This window comes from Muscardinus avellanarius, assembly GCF_963383645.1.
Source record: "Muscardinus avellanarius genome assembly, chromosome: 10".
Lineage (NCBI taxonomy): Eukaryota > Metazoa > Chordata > Mammalia > Rodentia > Gliridae > Muscardinus > Muscardinus avellanarius.
The window spans coordinates 30081384-30101049 of NC_137796.1; the positions used below are offsets into that span (position 1 = coordinate 30081384).

General features: G+C 41.0%; 1 protein-coding gene across 2 annotated transcripts in view; it reads left to right on the forward strand.

Annotated features, from left to right (window-relative positions):
- The window catches only part of LOC308269221 (liver carboxylesterase 1), a gene marked incomplete at both ends in the record, with an annotated part of 36171 nt that overhangs the window by 4291 nt on the left and 12214 nt on the right, over positions 1-19666 (forward strand). Inside the window, 10 exons of one of the 2 annotated variants that reach the window (XM_080704475.1) lie at positions 135-342; positions 1943-2087; positions 4814-4947; positions 7581-7734; positions 9206-9310; positions 10683-10787; positions 12981-13019; positions 16372-16512; positions 18793-18873; positions 19120-19267. In XM_080704475.1, the coding sequence (XP_080560601.1) occupies positions 135-342; positions 1943-2087; positions 4814-4947; positions 7581-7734; positions 9206-9310; positions 10683-10787; positions 12981-13019; positions 16372-16512; positions 18793-18873; positions 19120-19267 (1260 nt within the window). The remainder of the gene's footprint in view (positions 1-134; positions 343-1942; positions 2088-4813; positions 4948-7580; positions 7735-9205; positions 9311-10682; positions 10788-12980; positions 13020-16371; positions 16513-18792; positions 18874-19119; positions 19268-19666) is intronic. The other variant, XM_080704476.1, reaches the window with a different exon arrangement.

The following is a 19666-nucleotide window of genomic DNA, read 5'->3' on the forward strand; positions in this document are numbered from 1 at the left end:
CTTCAGAGTTAAGAAGGACTGTTGTATTCATCGTCATTATACATAAGAAGAAGTCTTAGAGACCTACTCAAGGTCACACGCCTAGAAAGCATCACCTTTCCCCTCTGATGTCCTCATTTTATCTCCATGTCCAGCAGGAAACCCATCCTCACCACCTGTGGTGGACACTGTGCATGGCAAAGTGCTGGGGAAGTTCGTCAGCTTAGCAGGATCTGCACAGCCTGTGGCCGTTTTCCTGGGCATCCCTTTTGCCAAGCCTCCTCTTGGATCCCTGAGATTCACTCCACCACAGCCTGCAGAGCCATGGAGCTACGTGAAGAATGCCACCTCCTACCCTCCTATGTAAGTCAGGGGTCTGGGAGTGGCCTCTGTCAGTGAGGAGGTTTGTTACAGGCAGATGCAAGAAGGAGTCAAGGCAATTCTCCAATTTACTCTAATTTGTTCTGGAAACTCAAGAATCTCACAGAACTTTAAAGACATTCTGGGGCTGTCATAGATTTCTAGGGTCCCATATTGAACACAGATTTTTGAGTATCTATTCTGTGTCAGCCATGTTCTCAGTTCTTAGACTGCATTAATGAACAAAACAAAGATACCCCTCTTTATGAACTTACATTCCTGGAGGACTAGAGAGGTTAAAATTATGCAAGGTAATAAATAAAATATGATGATATATTATGATATAATAAAATATTATGAATATGGTTAGTGTTTAGCAAAAATACCTCTGAGATAAGAGGTAGTGTTCTTACCTCTTCTAACTTGAAGCTTTTTGTGGTTGAGAAGTGGGGTATGTGAAGGTATGTTTGGGTGAGTGGTGGGTTCATTGGAGGGTTGACTTGGCAAGTTCTCAACTACCATAAGTGTCTAAATACCTAGTCATGGGCAGAGCAGGAATTGGTGTGCCCAGTCACTCTGGGAAGCTGGCAAAAGCCTCAAATTTCCATTTCACCTCACATCTACTCCAAGGTACCTCAGACAAATATATGAATGAGGTCTGGCCATTCAGACTTTATTCATATCTTCAACAATGCACTTCTGAGAGTTTCCAGGATTCTACTTCTGTTGCCTTCTTTTCCTTCTTTTCTTCAAATAATAATATATAACATTTTTACTTCCTGATTGCAAGTCTGAAACATACATATCACAAAAAATTGGGAAATAAAGAGAAGCAAATGTAAAAAATTAAATTCTGTACAGTTCCACTAGCCAAGGCAAACAGCCATCAGTATTTTATATCAGGATTCTAGTATTTCATCTATTGCTAATTCTGTATGTATTAGATCATATATACAAATAGAATAACCATCTTGCTCATTGATTTGTACATCATCAACTTCATTCTGTACACTTACATGTCCCTCCGTGACAGTTTATGTCTGCATTAATGGCCATTTAAGTGTAATTAAATTTAATCATCTCTTGCTTTGGATCATTAAGTTGTTTTTATATTCTTGTCATTATAAATAGCATAATGATGAACATATAAACTATTACACATAACCATGGATTTTTCAGGATAGCTTTCAGGCAGTGATAGTTCTGATTCTATAATGTATATTTTGTTAGATTTTCCTCCAGAAATATTATTACAAATTTCATTGTAAGTTATGTCTTGGAGACCTCTTTTTCAGGGGAGCCAACAGTGACTGGCTGGCATAGGGTGAAGATAGAGTCTTAGTATTCCATGGTTGAAAATCCCTAGAGATACCATTCCCCACATTTAGACAGGACAAATTGGGCCTGAGAGCAGGAAAGAAACTCACCTATGCTCACCCAGCACATTAGTGACTGAGATAGGACTAGAACTATGTTCTACTGAGATTGTCCCACACTAACACAAACTTTCTGCAGGGAAAGTGTTCAGCATTTGAGATAATCTGGTTGAAGAAGTCTTTCATGGAATATTAAATTTCAAAAGCTCTTTTTTTTCCCCTCCCAGGTGTTCCCAAGATGCAGTGGGAGGGCAAGTCCTCTCAGAGCTCTTTACCAACAGAAAGGAAAACATTCCCCTCAAGTTTTCTGAAGACTGCCTTTACCTAAATATTTACACTCCTGCTGACTTGACCATGAGAAGCAGGCTGCCGGTAAGCATGGGAAACAGTGGTGAAGACTGTGGAGCTCTGGCACTGCATCAGGATCTTCTGGTGCAGATAGGAAGGGGATGGAGGTAGCTTGGACCAGGGATATGGTGGACTATGATGGCTCAGGAGCCCAGATGGCTATGAATTGGGAATGCACATCTTAATTTCCTTCAAGTATTCTCCCACTAACAGAAGGCACAAGAAAGAGGAAAGGCTGCCTCATCCATTCTCACTCATTTATTCTTCTAGCATGTGCTGAGTTCCCCCATGTACATATCTGAACTTGGGGTTATGGACAGGAGATGCATACTACCATCCCACACAGCTCCTGCCTTCTAAGACCTTGCCATCTGTCAGCACAGGTGCATTCTAGCTCCTTCAGCATATCATCAATAATCAGCCCTCTTCTCAATGTCCTCTCAAAATTAACTTGACTCAGTCCACCTCTTGAGAAAGAAAGAATTGGAAGTCTGGAGGCAATATGGACATGGATTCTAAAACTACATGGTCTAGGTTTAAATATTAGTCCTGCCTTTGTGTGGCTGAGAGACATGGGCAATGTATTAACTTCTTTCAGCTTCTGCTTCTTCAAATGGAAATTATGATATTGTGTGTATTCAATGATGACTCTCAAGTTTTATCTCATTCCTGTGTGTGTACACAGAACAAACGCTGATTTAACACAGGTAGAGCTATGAAAGGATCTTCCTCTTGCTCTAACAGTTGACTTGCTGCTGTGGCTCTGGGCTGCAGGGATAGTGTAGCTCAGCAAATGAACTCTAGGACAAATCTGTGTAGTTCAATTCCTGGTTTGAGCCCTTATTAGGTACAAGATTTGGTGGCATGTGAGCAACCCAGTTTTCCCATCAAACGGAATGATATTACTTTATTTTATTTTTGGTGGTACTGGGGATGGAACTCAGGGACCTTCTACCTCTGGGCTACACTCCCAGACCTATTTTATATTTTATTTGGAAACAGGGTCTCTTAAGCCAGCTGAGGCTGGCTTCGAACCTGCGAGATCTTCCTGTCTCAGCCTCCCAAGCGCGGGGATTACAAGCGTGCGCCACCACGCCCAGCTTAAACGGCATGATATTACTACTTTCTGTATTGATAGAATATTTTTGTGCTTATGTTCTTGGTGCATACCTAACATCATTTATACTTGTTTCTTATTATCTATCTCCTTACATTATTTTACCCATTCTCATTTTCTTTCTACTATATGGCTCTTTAAATACAAACACCATGAATTATGCATTATAATATCTATTCTGATATTCCAGTCTTGTCACAGTCTCTAGCACATAGTGGACTCTCAGAGGAGGTTATCTGAATAAATCTTCCTGGAGAAGTTAGATGTGGGGGTGGGCTTCAGAGATTGGGTCCCGTTTAGGTTTTGGAGAAAGTAGAAAGAGGCACGATAGCAAATTGCATCCTTGGGGGTCATGTGTGACTCCTGACATAATTATTTCTGCACTTGGAAGTTGTACTATGTACAGGCCAGTCAGTGAAATAGGTTATGCAAAGGTAGTGGGATAGGTAAACAAGAGACCAAAGAAGACACCTGGACACAGGGTAAGGAGTGATGAGACGTAATGTTTATGGAAATGTGTTTAAGTAGAAGGCCCAATGGAGATTGGCTAGACATATACTCTCCCAAAAAGTAAACAATCCAGCAGCAATGGAATGGGCTGATCACACATCCATTTCTCATTGTATCCATGGTGTTCACCAGAAAGTTGTAACTCAATCTCTCACAAACTTTGCCCAGTCGCGGTCAGTTGGATGAGTTCTTCCCCTCTCTATAGTGCTCTGTTCCCAACCAGGTACCACTGGGAGGGAAGTTTCATAGATTAGGCCAGCATCATCTGTATAATATCACTCTCTTAGTTTTCATTATTCAATTGTATGACTAGCATCCCATGAAACTTTGTGTGTATCCAAGGAAGTAGCTTTCTACAGTTAGACTAACTTGCCCCAATTTCCAGAAGTGTCCTTCAAGAAAAAAAACATTCCCCTCGAGATTCTATCTATCTAGGTATTCTGACTCAGACTCACTCTCATTGTTCTCTTGACTTGGGTAGGTTCTTAGGTTTGGAAGTGTTTTACTGTCCTTTTTTATGGGTAAAACAGAAGTTTAATTCCCCATTAAGGCGCCAGGCATGGTGGTGCACGCTTCTAATCCCCGCGCTTGGGAGGTGGAGACAGGAGGTTCGCGCAGGTTCGAAGCCAGCCACACTGGTTTAAGAGACCCTGTTTCCAAAAATAAAATAGATCTGGGAGTGTAGCCTGGAAGTAGAAGGGCTTCCAGAAACCCCAGTACCACCAATAATAATAATAATAATAATAATAATAATAATAATAATAATAAATATTTCCCCATTAAGTAGTTCTCTGCAAGGAAGCTAAAATGTAAGCACAGCCCCATTATTGTTCTAGCTGGTTGAATGTTCTGCCTATGAAGTGTTTCATGTTCTCATGACAATATTCTCAGCTTTCAGACCCCATGGCACATAGGCTGAGGAGACAAGGTGGCCTAGGCCTCAGCTGGGAGAGGAGAGAAACTGCCTATTGACACCTTGCTGGGCTCTGGTGGGCTTTGGCTGATGGACTTCTTAATTCACAGACAAGATGTAGACAACCAAAGCAGAAAAACTCAAGTCCTTCCCAAGTCAACTTTCCACAAACAGTATGGTCATGTGGGGTTTTTTTGTTTTTTTTTACAGGTGATGGTGTGGATCCATGGAGGTGGTTTGGTGGTAGGTGGGGCATCCACCTATGATGGGCTGGCCCTTGCTGCCCATGAAAATGTGGTGGTGGTGACCATTCAGTACCGCCTGGGCATCTGGGGATTCTTCAGGTAAAGTATCAGATTCTCCTCTTTGCACATTAGCACTGATATCACTGTATTTTCTGTTGATATAACCAACTTCCTGAGGTCAGAGAATTCTAAAGAGGAGAAATTTATTAATTCAATCCCATGTTGGATGTTTTCATCTGATCACCATCAAGTGAGGGCCACTCAGCTATATCAAAACAGGCAGACAGATGGGGAATCTGCAGTTTATAGGAGAGATCACATCACATTTTGAGACAGAATGCTAAAATTATCAAAAGCTTGGTATCAGACAAATGAAACTGTTATGTGAGATTATCAGTTTTAATTTTGGATAAATTGCTATAATACTAGATGTCAACCACTAAGCCAAGCATGGGAAGGAGGGATGGGGAGGAAATTGGGGTGGGGATCGGATAGGGGGTTGACTGGCGATGTGTGTATGTATGTCTACAAAAGTTTTTTTTTGTATCACACTATGATGTATGAATACAGTGCACCAATAAAAAATTAAATAAATAAATAAAAGCAAAAAAAATTTTTTTGAAAAAAAAAAAAGAATAGAGGATGAGTATTACTTCCTTTTTAGCAACTTGTTCTCTTCAGAACTAACCAGGATCCCATGGGCTCTCTGCTAATCTTTTCTGAGTGCACTACTCCCAATGATTTAATCACACCCCACTAAGCCTCACTTTGTATAAATCCTACCACCTTTTAATATTACCACATTCATTAGGGACCAACGCTCTAGCACATGAGCCCTTAGGGAAAAACAACAGCTATAATTTAGCAACCACCCAAGAAAAAAGTGCCAGGCCCAGCTTAGGCATGCTATTCCTCATCTCAGAGTTTCTTAAGGTACTTAAGAATGTATCTAGTTCCTTCATTATTGGACCTCACCTACCTCCCCCATTCACCAGTCATACTGTCAAATTGCTTGAGTGTTTGCACACTCTCTTCCCTCTGCCTGGAATGCCTCCTCTATATGTCAGTTCCTATTCATTCTGTAAGGCCTGGACCTCATGTTACTGTTTCTAAAATATCATCCTGTTTTCACCTCTGCTGCTCCAATATACTGCTATGTTGCCAGTTAGCATGATCAAAGCAGCTAATGTTACACATCTCCTGAGGAAGGAAAAAGCATATCATGTTCTAGATAAGGAGCTCAGTGAATGCTTGTGCAGGCTAGTTTTCAGCATGTTATGCCAACAAGCTGTTCTTGAAGAAGCCACGAATGAGCTCCATCTGCATTTGGCACAGCATATCCATTTGATCTCTCAGCAACCACAGCCAACCACCCAGCCTCCCTGAACTGCTTCCTTTCTCTAGCCCCCAGCCACCTTCTACCTCTCAATGACTCCATTTAGGACCTTTGTTGGCCTTTCTTCCACTAGCCTGGATACTCTGGGAGTCTCTCTCAATATCTCTATGTCCATCTCTTTCCTCCCTCACTCCCTCACTCACTCCCTTCCTCCCTCCCTCTTTCCCTCCCTCCCTCCATCCCTCCCTCTCTTTCCTTCTAATTCCCTGAATGACCCCAGTGGCACTTACAGAGCTCTCTGTTCATAACTCCCACCTCTCCTTTGAATCCCAGGTGTCCAACTTTTCCTGCCTGCTCCTGTCTACCCTGCTGTGTACAGGGCATCCCCCACTTCTCAGGGACAGACTGAGTTCCTAATGCACCCTGTTCCTGCCCTGGCCAAGGTTCTCCTGCTTTCCCATGAGGCTGCTGCACTGCTGCTGGCAGCTCTGTCCTTCTGACTGTTCAGGATGCTTGCCTGAGGGCAACCTGGATTCTCCATTTGTTCTCACAAACACAGCAAGTGGGTCTGCAAATCTTGTTGGCATTAGTTTTACAAAATGCTAAGATTGCAACTGCTTCTCACCCACCCAGGCTTCCACCAATGTCACAGCTCCATGTCTCCGTCCTCTATTATTGTAATAATCACTTATTTATACACCTGAGACATTTATGTGATGGATTTTCCACACAGTAGACAGAGTGATCATGTAATACATAGGTTGAGTCATATCCTGCATCTGCAGAGGGCTCTCCAGTCATTTTCATTTACTGTGATGTAGATGTCCTTGCTAAGATCCACAGCATCCTCTCCAGCTGCCTCTTGCACCAGCTGTATTCACTCTCTGTTCCCTTGATCCTGGGCCTTTGCACCTGCTGCTTCTCCTAACTGCAATTCCATTCTTTGGACATGTACAAGACCCTGTACTGATTTCATACAGGTCTCTACAAAATGCCACTGCCTGAAAGAGTATTCCCTGCTTATGATATCTGAAATATCACACCACTATTCTACTCTGTCCTCATTTTTACCCAGTTTTTTACAGTCATAGGGTCATGTCTGGTCTTTCATGAGGTGAGTGTAGTCAGAGGTTTTGTCTCTTTTGTTCCTGATGTGCCCTGACTCTTACTCCACAGTTAAGTGTATACCAGATGCTCACTACCTCGCTGCTGGAAGAATTATGTAAAGCTCCCCCACAGAGCAGTGCTGCAGGGATGAGAGGAAGCTGGAGACCCCTGTGTCAGAGACATGGAGCCCAGGCTTGTGTGAAAGGCTCACCAAAAATCCTTGTGCATCTGTGGCCTTAAGAGCCCAGCAGTGAGATCTCCGTCCCAACCCCATCATGTTCTTTTGCAGCACAGGGGATGAGCACAGCAGGGGAAACTGGGGTCACTTGGATCAGGTGGCTGCCCTTCACTGGGTGCAGGACAACATCGCCAACTTTGGAGGGAACCCAGGCTCTGTGACCATCTTTGGAGAGTCAGCAGGAGGCCAAAGTGTTTCTGTTCTTGTAAGTGTTCCTGGAACCCATGCCCAGCTTGATATAGCCTCTGATGGAATTTCTTAGAGAACCTCCAGTCCAGCCACCAGCACCTTTGCTTACAGGACCAGAATTTATGGAGGACTCTTTTTACAGTAAAGCATCAAATTGTTGAGAGCTGAGGCCCAAGCTCTTTTGGTCTCTAGGAATCTCACGCTTTAGCTTAATTTCCTGGAGCCATACGCATCTCCAATTCAGCCTGTAGCAGTGACCTTCCTCCTCCTCTTCTCTATATACTGAGTTCTTTTTCTCCTTCCTAAGAATTTTAACATTAGGACTCATCCCACTTGAGCAGATAATAATCAGGAGAAGGCAGGGCTTCCTCAGAGTTTTTATGATGGTTTCTTCATGACTTGGTGGACAACAGTTTCTGGGGTTGAGGGTGAGATGGACTGAGGCAGTTGTCTAACAGGAAGCAAGGATGGAAAATGATAGGGGGGTGAGCAAGGGACATGGATCACAGCCAACCTAGGAGAATGAGATGTCTTGCTGCTGTGGAGAATGGGACTGAGGGGACTCTGAGGGCAGATATAGAAGGTTTGGGGAAGCAAAGAAAACTTCTAGCTATCTCAGAGTTGAGCAGAGGGTTGGATGATGACTGTATTTTTCAAATGTATACTGATGTTATAGTTGAGTACTCAGAGAAAGATATATATACTCTTAAAAATAGCTGACAATGACTTGTTGACATGTATTTCTTTATTTTCCCAATATTTTTTTCTATTTGTCTACTCATCCATTCAATTGCTCTCAACCTCTATCTCTATCTTTCTGTATCTATCATCTATCAATCAATACTCTCACTTTCTATCATCTATCTTGGTTGATTTTTATTATTTACCAAAACAAATATTAAAAGTCTTACATAACATGATAGTATAACATAAATATTTCCCTTAATATGAAAAGTTCTTATATAATATTAGCTTTCATAATTGTATATTATTCTATTGTAATAATAAAAATTTATGCAGTTATCAAATTTCATAATTTTAGAAACTACCCTGAGTTGTATTCAGTTTTTTATGTTAAGAACACTATGTGCATTCTTGGACAATTTATGGGCCTCTGTGATCATTGTTTTTAGGATAAATTCTGAGTAATAGAAATTGTGAAACAGGATTTGTGGCTAGGAAAGCCCATCTGTCTTGCAGCAGTTGTGATGGTCATGGTGAGCTTGTGCCATGCACTGTCTGTTCTGTCCCCAGCTCTCTGCTCTGGTTTCATCCCACTGAGGCTGAGAATCTCTTGGGAAATCTTGGCTCCAGGGGGATCCTAGGAAGGAGAATAGGACAGATGGGAAGACGTCATGTCCCTGAGGTGCCAGAATCCTCAGAGGAGAGGGCATCACATAAGAACAAGTTGAGAGAGCCTGAAAGAACGTGTGAGTGCTAACCCCTCCCTGTGAGCTTGAACTTTCCTCATCTCCACTCCTTGGCAGGTGTTATCTCCCCTGGCCAAGAACCTCTTCCACAAAGCCATTTCTGAGAGTGCTGTGGTCCTCACTGCTGCCCTATTAATTAAGGATGTCAAGTCCCTGGCTAAGGTAGGTCTTACCTTGTATGGTTTCTGTAAATGCTCCTCTGCTCTCTCATAATCCTGCGTTGTTGTTGTTGTTGTTGTTGTTGTTGTTGTTGTTGTTATTTTCTGTAGTGAGATTTGGCAGAAATGCACAAAGGATCACTGAGGTGAGAATGGGTGAGCTGGGCTCTACTATTAAAGCTCACATTTAAATCACACTCTGTGGCTGAATATAATTCCATCGTGTGTATTTCCCAAAGTTTTGCAATCCATTCATCAGTTGATGGAGGCCTGGGTTGGTTCCATATTTTGGCTATTACGAATTGTGCTGCTATGAACTTATATGCATAAGTTGCTGTAGTTCTCTGTACAGCCATAAAGAAGAACAAAATCATATCATTTGCAAGAAGATGGAAAGTCCTGGAGAGCATTATGTTAAGTGAGATCAGCCAAGCACAGAAGGAGAAGATACATATGTTTCCTTTAATATGTCCAAACTAGGGAACATAGAGGATACTAGTGGGACTCCAGATAATGGAGGGGAAATATCAGCAAAGTTAGAATGGAAGGATAGGAGAAGAGAAATGCTGAACTTGTTTAATGAGGGTCTACATCCGAATATGTGTAAAATTATGAATGTGGCATGGTTACCTTGGAAAATCATTAGTGGGAGGGGTGAAGGGATAATGGGGGTGTGGGGAGAGGGCACCAAGCATAGCTTAAATATAAACCAAATTTGTTCAATAAAAAACAGTCCCTTGTTCAATAAAAAATAATAATAATAAATAAAATAAAATAAATTACACTCCACACTTTCTGAAGTGTCTTCCTGGAAATTGTCTTATCTAGGGCTCCTGCAATTCTGTACAAGTTCAATGTAGGAAAATAGTACACAGCTTACCACTTCACACACATTAATCCCTCTTATTAGATTACTACAGTCATTACCTTTATTCATAAATGGAAAACCTAAGGCACAAAAAGATGCAGTACTTTATCCATGGCCAAACAGCTAATAAGGGAAGAATATAGATTTGAAACCAGACACTGCAATTCTGGATTTCAACTTCTTGCCTGCCAATTCTAATGGCAGTTTAAAACCTCTCAAGGCATTAAACTGAGAGAATATTGTGCCAAATGTGTTTATTAATTTATTTTTTGTTGTTGTGATGAACATTGTGCCAATTTTAATAGTAATAAGAGAAATGCAGATACTCTGTACTGGCTCATGTCACACCTCCAGTCAATAATAGAGGCAACACTGCAAGAACTAAAACCCACACCTGATGGTCTAGAGTATTTTCAGCCATATCCTGCTGCCTTCCCATGATGGCTGTGGTAAAGTAAGCCTCTGTCCACACTGATGGAGGGAAGAGACATTTCTGTGCTCTCTGCAGAAAATTGCTGTTACTGCTGGATGTAAAACCACCACTTCGGCAGTCATGGTTCACTGCCTGCGCCAGAAGACAGAGGACGAGCTCTTGGAGACCACCCTGAAAATGGTAGGTACCACTATTCTGATGGCCTCAGGATTCATTGACTCATTTGTCCTCCCACTCAGGAATAACTTTCCTGAGTTTCTCAACTCTCAGAAGCATATTCAGACTCCTGGTCCAAATTAGAAATTCAATTTTTTAAATTTTATCTTGTGAAATATCTCAAAGATCAAAAAATATTCAAAAATAACAAAATGAAATTGCGTAATAATCCCCAACTTTTCAAAGTGTAAAATGTTGTTATTAATTTTATAATGTTTTAATAAATTATACATTCCATATGTTCACAAGTAACTAACAATCTGAATTTCAGGATAAGAATGTTAAGTGCATAATTTTTCATTAAGGTATCTTAATTTATTTTGGTTGATTTAGAATCTTAATAACTAAAATAATAGTAGCTCAGTTTCCAAGATTTTCTGAGAATGCCTCAATTAGGATTCTAGCATTGCCACACATGTACCTGCCCATTCATCTATAATTTGTTCATCCATCCATCCATCCTTCCATCCATTAATATAGTTTCATTAATCCAGAATAAATCCACCCTTTAGTTTTTATTCATCTAATATCAATATGCCAATTATCTGTGATTCACTTAATCAGCATATATCTACATTCCATTTTTCAGTCCTTCCCAAACAATAATAATCCATGGCCAAGTGGATATCATTTCATTCATTAACCCATGTATCCATACGGCAAACCAATAAGTACTAGTATTACTCTCCATCCATCAGTTATTCTATCCAAGCTAAGTTTATGGATGGGTGGTGTCAGGGGCAGTGATACAGGTATAAATTAAACATAGTACCTGCCCAAAAGAACTATCTAAAGAGAAACATGGCCAAATTTTTAGTTGGTTAAGTGTGGTGGAAATACAAAGAGGATACTCGTTATTTATATCAAGCAGGAGTGCTCTTCAAGGAATATGCCATTTGAGGATTGATGAATGGCCATATGGTATTATGATATCAAAAGTATATGTTGCAAACATTCATGGAATATGGCATAGAGAGCCAATGGGAACTATTTCCTTATTGAGGGATGGTATGAGTGTGAACTCAATGATCACTTGAAACCTTGACTGGTACTTCTACAACTTGTAATGGAGATTGTGGAAGGATCGCTAGTGGTAGAACTGGTTAAATATAGGTAAAATTGCATTTGCTACAGTGTTGAGGAATACAAGCATACAGGTTGACTGTGTATTTGTAGGTAATGTAATCACTATAATGTTGAGGAACACAAAGCAAAGAAAGCACTGAGCTGGAATGGGTTTCAGTGAGCTTGTGTGAGTCAGGGTTTTATAATGAACATGAGAAAAGTCACTTCAAGGTGGCTGAATGAAATAGTAACATGCATTGTACAGAATCTTCAGATAAGTAGAAAGGTCAAGAACATATAGGTTGGGCATGGCTAGGTCAATGTGCCCTAAAGATGTCATTGAGAACCTACCTATCTTTGTCCCTCAGCTTTCCATTCTTCTTAGTTGGCTTCTTTCTGAAGCAGATCCATCTCATGGGAAGGTTAAAGTCAACAGCCCTCTAGACTTATATTCCATTCACTTATTTAATGGCTACCTCAAAAACTGCAGCAATAATGTTGGTGTAAACTGTTGAGCTGCCATGATTTGTATCCATTCTTGCACTAACCTCTATTTTCAACTACATAGAGCACTATGGTCATGATCTTAGATCATCCCTAAAGCTCTTCTTAGATACATTTAGATACCTTAACCTATGAGGTGGGTGTGGGAAAGAGGGGAATGGAATGGGCAGGGTCCATGTCCTCTGCAGATCCATCCCACCTCCTTCTTCATCTCCTTTTGAGCAGCCAAATCCCTGCCAATGCTGTTATCTCATTTATAATTTCCTCATGGGGTGTTGCAGCCATGAATAAAAAGTACAGAGAAAGGATCAAGCAGAAGGCGCACAGACAAATGGCAGTCATCCTTCCCAGAGCTCCAGCCACCATGACACTGGTTCTCAGATCTGTCCTGCCCTTTCTGGGACCTTCCTCTCTTTCATCCTACAGCTCCACCTGTGCCCATGCCTAGTGCATCCCCTGCAATATTCTATTGAGCTGAGGCCGCTGGGAGAGATCCAAAGGATAACCTGATACCTTGGAGCACAGATGAAAGCATTGGTTTTACCCAAGCCAGCTCTCTCACAACATCCTCTGCTTTTGTTTTCACAGAATTTGTTTAGCCTCGATTTACTTGGAGACCCCAGAGAGGTAAGGACTTTAAGCTCCAATGAACTATGAATGAAATAATTTTCCATTGTGGAAACATAGACACTTCTTTTGTGTATATTTTTGAGACAAAGAAAGGGAGGTAACTCACCAGGGTAATGGAAAAACCATAAGGATCAGAGATAGGACTGCAACCCACTGTCCTGACTTCCAGTGCTGTGCTCCTATTCAGTGACTCTGAGTCCCCTGGACTTATAATACTTTTTTTTCATTTACATTTCCTTTGGGATGATACTTCTCTAGAATACCGTTGGATGCAGAAAAAAAAATTGCTAAGTGACTCAGGAGTCTTCTTGGAGGAGGTCACTGTGTCTATATCTATACAGAGAGAAAACCTAGGATCTAAGTCCTTGAGGACACCACCTTCTTCAGCCCTAAGGCATCTTCAACAGTGTCCTCCCATCTCTTCTTTCCTCCATTCCCACCTGCCAACAGTTTCCAAGGTCTAAGAACATTAACTGTGCAGTGCCTTATAATCCTTACCTCTCTCCTCCTTCTCTGGGATCTTAGATCATCCCTAAAGCTCTTCTTAAAATAAAACAGGATCTGTTCAGACATTTAGCCAAGTATTAAGATGCACTTACCAGGGGAAAGATCTGATTTAGCAGCTGGGAAATAGCAATGACACAGGCAAGGGTCCCTGCCTTCCAGGAGCCTTCCATTCCAATTATAAAATTGAAAAACAAATCAAGTATGTGTTGTGTTTGATATTGGTCAGAGTTAAGAATAAAAGAAATTATGAAATGATCACATAATTGGCAGTGGTTTGACTGTGAATTGTAGGGTCCAGGGATGATTTTAGGAGCAGCTGACCTTTGAGTCAAACTTTAGAAGCAAGGGATGGAAGAAAACCAGCTGTTAGGCAAGGGTACAGGGTGTTTCTGGCAGAGAGCATAGTACATGAAAAGACCCTGACACAGGAGGCCCTGAGTGTGGAGTGGAGGCAGAGAGGGAGAAGCAGGCTGGAAACTGAGGAGATTATAGAAGAGTGGGATTCCCAGTGGATGTACTTTGATTGTGATTAGTTTGGAGAATGAGATGTCAGAGGGCTCTGAGCTGAGCACTGCTGTGATTTCAGGTTGCGCAAGGGTCCATCTCACTGCAATGTGTGATCACTCAGTAGGTAAAAGGCAGGGCAGGAGCAGAGAGAGTAGCTGGGAGGCCAGAGCCCCACAGAGACACAGGGACACAGGTGAGGGGTGCTGGTATCCTAGACCATGGCCATAGCAATAGGGTAACAGGAAGTGATGGAGTCTGGATATTATTGAAGCAATTGTTCACAGGACTTGCAGATGGACAAGGTATGAGGTATGAAAAGAGAGAAGAAAATGATGCTCCGAGTTCTCATACCCAAGCCAGGCAATGCCCGGGGCTTCACTGTCTATCTTTAGGACTTTAATTTCTTGTCTCTTTTCTTCCTCTCTCTACTCTCATGCCCCATGATGTCATCAGAACTATCTTTCCAAACACAAGTTAGAGGATGTCATCTCCTTCACAGAAGCCTGTCCTTGCTTACAAGACAAACCCCTTTCCACCACTGATCTTGTTCTTCAAAACATACTTGAGTGCAAGTGATGCACTAGATCTTGTCAGAAAGCAAGCCCCACCTCCTGACCATATTTCTTGTCTTTTCCAAAAGGCATTTCTTTAACCCAGGAATCTATGGGGATCCTAGAATTAGACCTGCACAGTGATAACTGTGATCCTTTACTGGTGCCCTTCCCACTGCTTGGACATTCCCAGCCTTTACTTTATTGGTCAATAGTGTTAGTGCCCAGGGTCCTCTGATGATGGCAAACGTACCTGCTCCACATGGCCTGTGAGAATTTTTTCTTTATATGAGCTGCTGTTCTTGCTGGGAAACCCTCTCTGAACTGCATACCCTTCTAAGGGAGCACTAGTTGCATCAGATTCTCCTCTATATTGATAGCCTATGGGAGTTGTATTTGTCCCTTATAGATCTTTTATTCATCTCAAATATAGATTAAATCTCCATTTAGGCACCTTGAGTGGTGAGCTCAGTATTTCCACAAAGCTAATCATATATGTAAAGGAGCTCCAGTTTAAATATAGATAGACATGGTTAACTGTCATTAATCAAAGATTCTATATTCGTGGCTTTATTTTCTTATTGTGTCATGATTAGAGACATTTGCAATATATATGCAGAGATATGAGAATCCTGAGTTGAATTAAGACATATAATCTTTGAGTTTCACCAATGAAATATCTGAGTATTTTGCCTCATCTCTCATAGTAACAAGTATCCTTTTGGTTTATTTTTTGAAATTTTGCAGTTTTTTTTTTATTTTCTGAGTGATATGTCTTTTTAAAATGTTTGTCAAGCATAATGATGAATTGAGTTTACTTTTCCTAAAAACAGAAGGCTGGATATGCTTATAAAGAAAATACAAGTGTTAGCTAAGCTTCATTCATTCTTGGTTTGTGGGGCTGTGGCTAAAAGTTCCCCATTAATGAAGTTACAATAGTATACATGCAAAAGGGAAGAGATTTGCCTATCTGCAGGTGAGGCCATTCTTGAAAGTCCTAATATAACATTGATAGTGTGTGATACAGCTGTGGAAGAGGTGAAAAGCAGCTACACTTTTGGATTCATGAGGTGATGGATTTTTTAAATGCACAGTGGACAGCATGGTTCTCAAACAGAAGCCAAAGAAATTTACAGATATATTATACAGGTTCTGGAAAATTTTATGCTGTCTTCAGCTTGTGTTTTATACTGAATAAATAGTACATGCAGCTATTTTTTTGTAAAAAATCTATATTGCATAAAATAAGGGTGATGAGAACTTAGCATCTCTAAGCTCAAAGAGCCCTATCTCTAGAATTTCCTTTGGAATAATGGTTAGTATTTGCTAATTCATTATTCATTTTGACTTTACAGACATAACTATCATGAATATTTACATATATGTAATACATATGCATGTGTATATCAAATCTACTATTGTTTTATATAAATTATCATATTCAGTATATTATATATTATGATATTCTGTATAGAATTATATTATGATATATTATATATTTTACTGTACTATATACAATATTATTAAAACCTATTATTTTGTGTATATGTAAAAAAGCTACTACTTAAATATATATTTATATGCCATCTTCTTCTCACCACCAGCTCCTCAAAGTCCTCGTATCTCACAAACATAGTCCCCTTGATAAGCACTGAGATTCTGTGGCCACTGTCCACAACCACAGGGGCCTATCAGATGGCTAAGCTATCACACAGGCAGAGGTGGAAATATGGGTGGTACCTGATATAGGGTAAATATAGACACTATGCTTCTCTCTTCCCTAGAGCTATCCTTTCCTTGGCACCGTAATTGATGGAGTAGTCCTGCTGAAGACACCTGAAGAGATTCTAGCTGAAAAGAATTTCAACACTGTCCCCTATATTGTGGGAATCAATAAGCAAGAGTTTGGCTGGATCCTTCCAATGGTGAGAATGTAAGGGTTCCTTAGACAGATGTACCACATATTCAACAATCTTCCCTCCATCATCTGGCCAATGAGTTCTTTCACATCTGTTCTGAGTCCAGGGAAGACATCCTCATTGGCATCAGTTGACATTTTCTTGAAAAATTTCTTCAGGATAGCACAACTATCAGCTGGGTGGTACAATCCAGGGAATCCATCTTCTTAAATAATTTTTTGACTGTCTTCACATTAAAATTCCTGAAATGCCCAGGATGAAAGGGCCTGTGCAGGTGTGCGACGGCTTTCTCAGTTTTGGGTACAATAAATCCGGGCACTGAGTCCGCTCGGGACCGAGATTCTCAGAAAGGTGGGCAAAGGCTTCAGTTGTAGTTCTGCAGAGACTTCTCTACAGCGATTTTTCCCTTTTTATGAAATAAACTCCTTTAAATTTCTGTTTACGGTGCTAAAAGTGGAGATTCCTCTCCGGGAAAAATCTGAAATGATTGACATGGACAATTGCCTCCTCTTGCGTGCAACTGACCACTTTATTTTAGACACAATATTTTTTATATTTCCCTATTTCCCCGTGATTCCCTATTAGAAAAGTGTAAACACCAAAAAACAATAGTGACATATACATGTAAATCACCAACCCTAAACAAGACAAAACTAAGTTTTTAAGAGTTTTCTTTAACCCTTTCGTAACCTTTTATTCCTAGGGCTTAGTCCAATGTCCTTCTCTATCTAGCAACCTCCTTTGAGCTGAATGGGGACGAAGTCGGAGATTCCAGCTTTCATACATATAGTTGGCGTAGGGAAATCTGTGTTGTGTACATTTATGATGATTTAGAGGATTTTGATGAATGTCTGCCGGATTTTGTCTGCAATACCATCTGCTGTCTGAACGTTTCACCCTATTAAACACTTAAAATATATTTTAGCAGACAGGGCCCAAAAAACACATGAAGTTTTTATTATATCTGTCTTTTGTTCTGTCATAACTATTTTAACCAGGTGGTGTCGCCCTGTCTCCAGGCAATGCTATTACTAGGTGCAAAGGTCAAGATTCCTCCTAGCCCTTGGCTCTATTTTAATGATTAGAATGAAGGTCAAAATAGGGAGGAACTTTGCATCCCCTCCTCTACCTAAATTCTTTCACAGCACCTAGATTACTAACTACTTTGAGTAAGGCAGAAAAAGTCTGAGGGCTCATACATTTTACTAGGAAATTTATCTTTCACGGACTCAACTTCTTCCACAGTCATAATTCTTGGGATCCTGTTTTGCATCATTGGAGCTTATTAGTATAGAATTCTAAGAGCAAGGAGTATTTTTGCCAGAGATAACGCTTCCTTCTCAAGGCTTGCTTCTGTGAAGCATTTTTGCCAATCATACATGCGTTTGTCATGCATGTATATGCCAAGAAAAGGCGGTGGCACAGGTGGAAAGCTGTTTAGAAAGTACTGTAATCCCAGTACTTGGGAGGCTGCGACAAGAGGATCACAGATTCAGGGAAGCCTCTGTAAATTAGCTAGGCCCTCAGCAACTTACCCTGACTCTCAGAAACCTAGTGAGATCCTGTTTCATAATAAAATATAAAATAGGGCTGAGGGTTATTTCAGTAGTAGAATGTCCGTGTGTCCCAGCCCCAGTTCCACACAATAAAGTAACTGCTCTAAGAATCAGTCCAATGGCCTTTCTACTCATTATTACATTTTGATTGGAGAAGAGGTAGTTTTACCTGAAATTACTGAGCTTTCTCAGGCAGGCATTTTAGGAGGTATTGATTCACCCAGGGACATGTCTTTAAGCTGATAGAGCCAGGCTAGAGTCCGGTCAAGTCTCTGTGTATAGACATGATATAAGTTTATTATATTCAAAGTGTTTGACAGTTCTCACATCAGGAGAATTTCAGATATCCTGTCAAAGGACTAAAGCCATGATAGTGGATTTTTGGCTTCCTCGGTCATCTGAGTCTGTGATGTCTGGTCTGTGCCCTATGTCCTGTGCCTCAACTTCAATGCTAACTGGGTCTATATAGCCTATGTGTTCTCTCACTGCCTGGATAGATATCATGTTTCCTAATTTAATAAAGACATATGCTTAAGCAGTTCACCTTACACCCTTTTAGTTTCTGTATTTAAGTCCATTTGTTTTGTTGATGTCTTTCAAACTTATGAAAGACCTATGTATGTCAAGGCCCAGAAAGGTTCCTTCATTCTGTAAGAATTTGGTTTGTTTGCCTGTTTAGCTCCTCCTGTTACTTCCTGATGACTCACAAATGCTCACCAATTTTTAACAGCTAATGGGCTACCCGCTCTCTGAAGGCAAACTGGATGAGAAGACGGCCGCCTCACTCTTGTGGAAATCCTACCCCATTGTGGTAAGAGTCTAAGGAATCATGGAAACTAGTTAAGAATCAAAGAAGGGCTGAGGCTTGCCTTAAATCACAGAGTAATTCAAGGGCAGGAAAGAAACAAAATGGATCTGGATTTCTGTTCCCATTTTTTCTGCTCATCTACTTCACCACGAAATGCATAGGGCTCAAGAGGGTCACAACCCATGAAACCTGCTTAACAGGATGGAGCTGCTCTGTACACTGGGTGGTCACTTCCTTACTGCATTTCAGAACATCTCTGAGGAGCTGACTCCAGTGGCCATTGAGAAGTATTTAGGAGGGACAGACGATCCCGCCAGAAAAAAAGATCGGTTCCTGGACTTGATTGCAGATTTAATGTTTGGTATCCCATCTGTGATTGTGGCCCGTGGACACAGAGGTGAGTCTAGAGGTTGGATGGGAGAGGGACTGTGACCCACCAGCTCCAGTGTTACACCAAACATCTCCCAGCATTGACAAATGTTGAAATCACTTCAGGTCAGCATAAGGTCTGGAGGGGCACAGTGTCCTATTGTCCATATGACCTGGGGAGGGACGCTGTGCTATTTTGGCATCTACTGGCAGCAGACTCTGAGGAAAGGACCCAAAAGTGACTTGTTATTCTGGAAGTTTATATCTGTCAGCATTTGTGTAACCATAATCTAAAGCTCTTACCACATAACTTAGAAGATTTATTTTCTTACAGTTTGGGCTCAGTCCATGTGAAGCTAGACATGAGGCATGGCAGAGGGAGAGCATATGGGCTATCTTCACATCATGGAGCCTGAAGCAAGGGAGA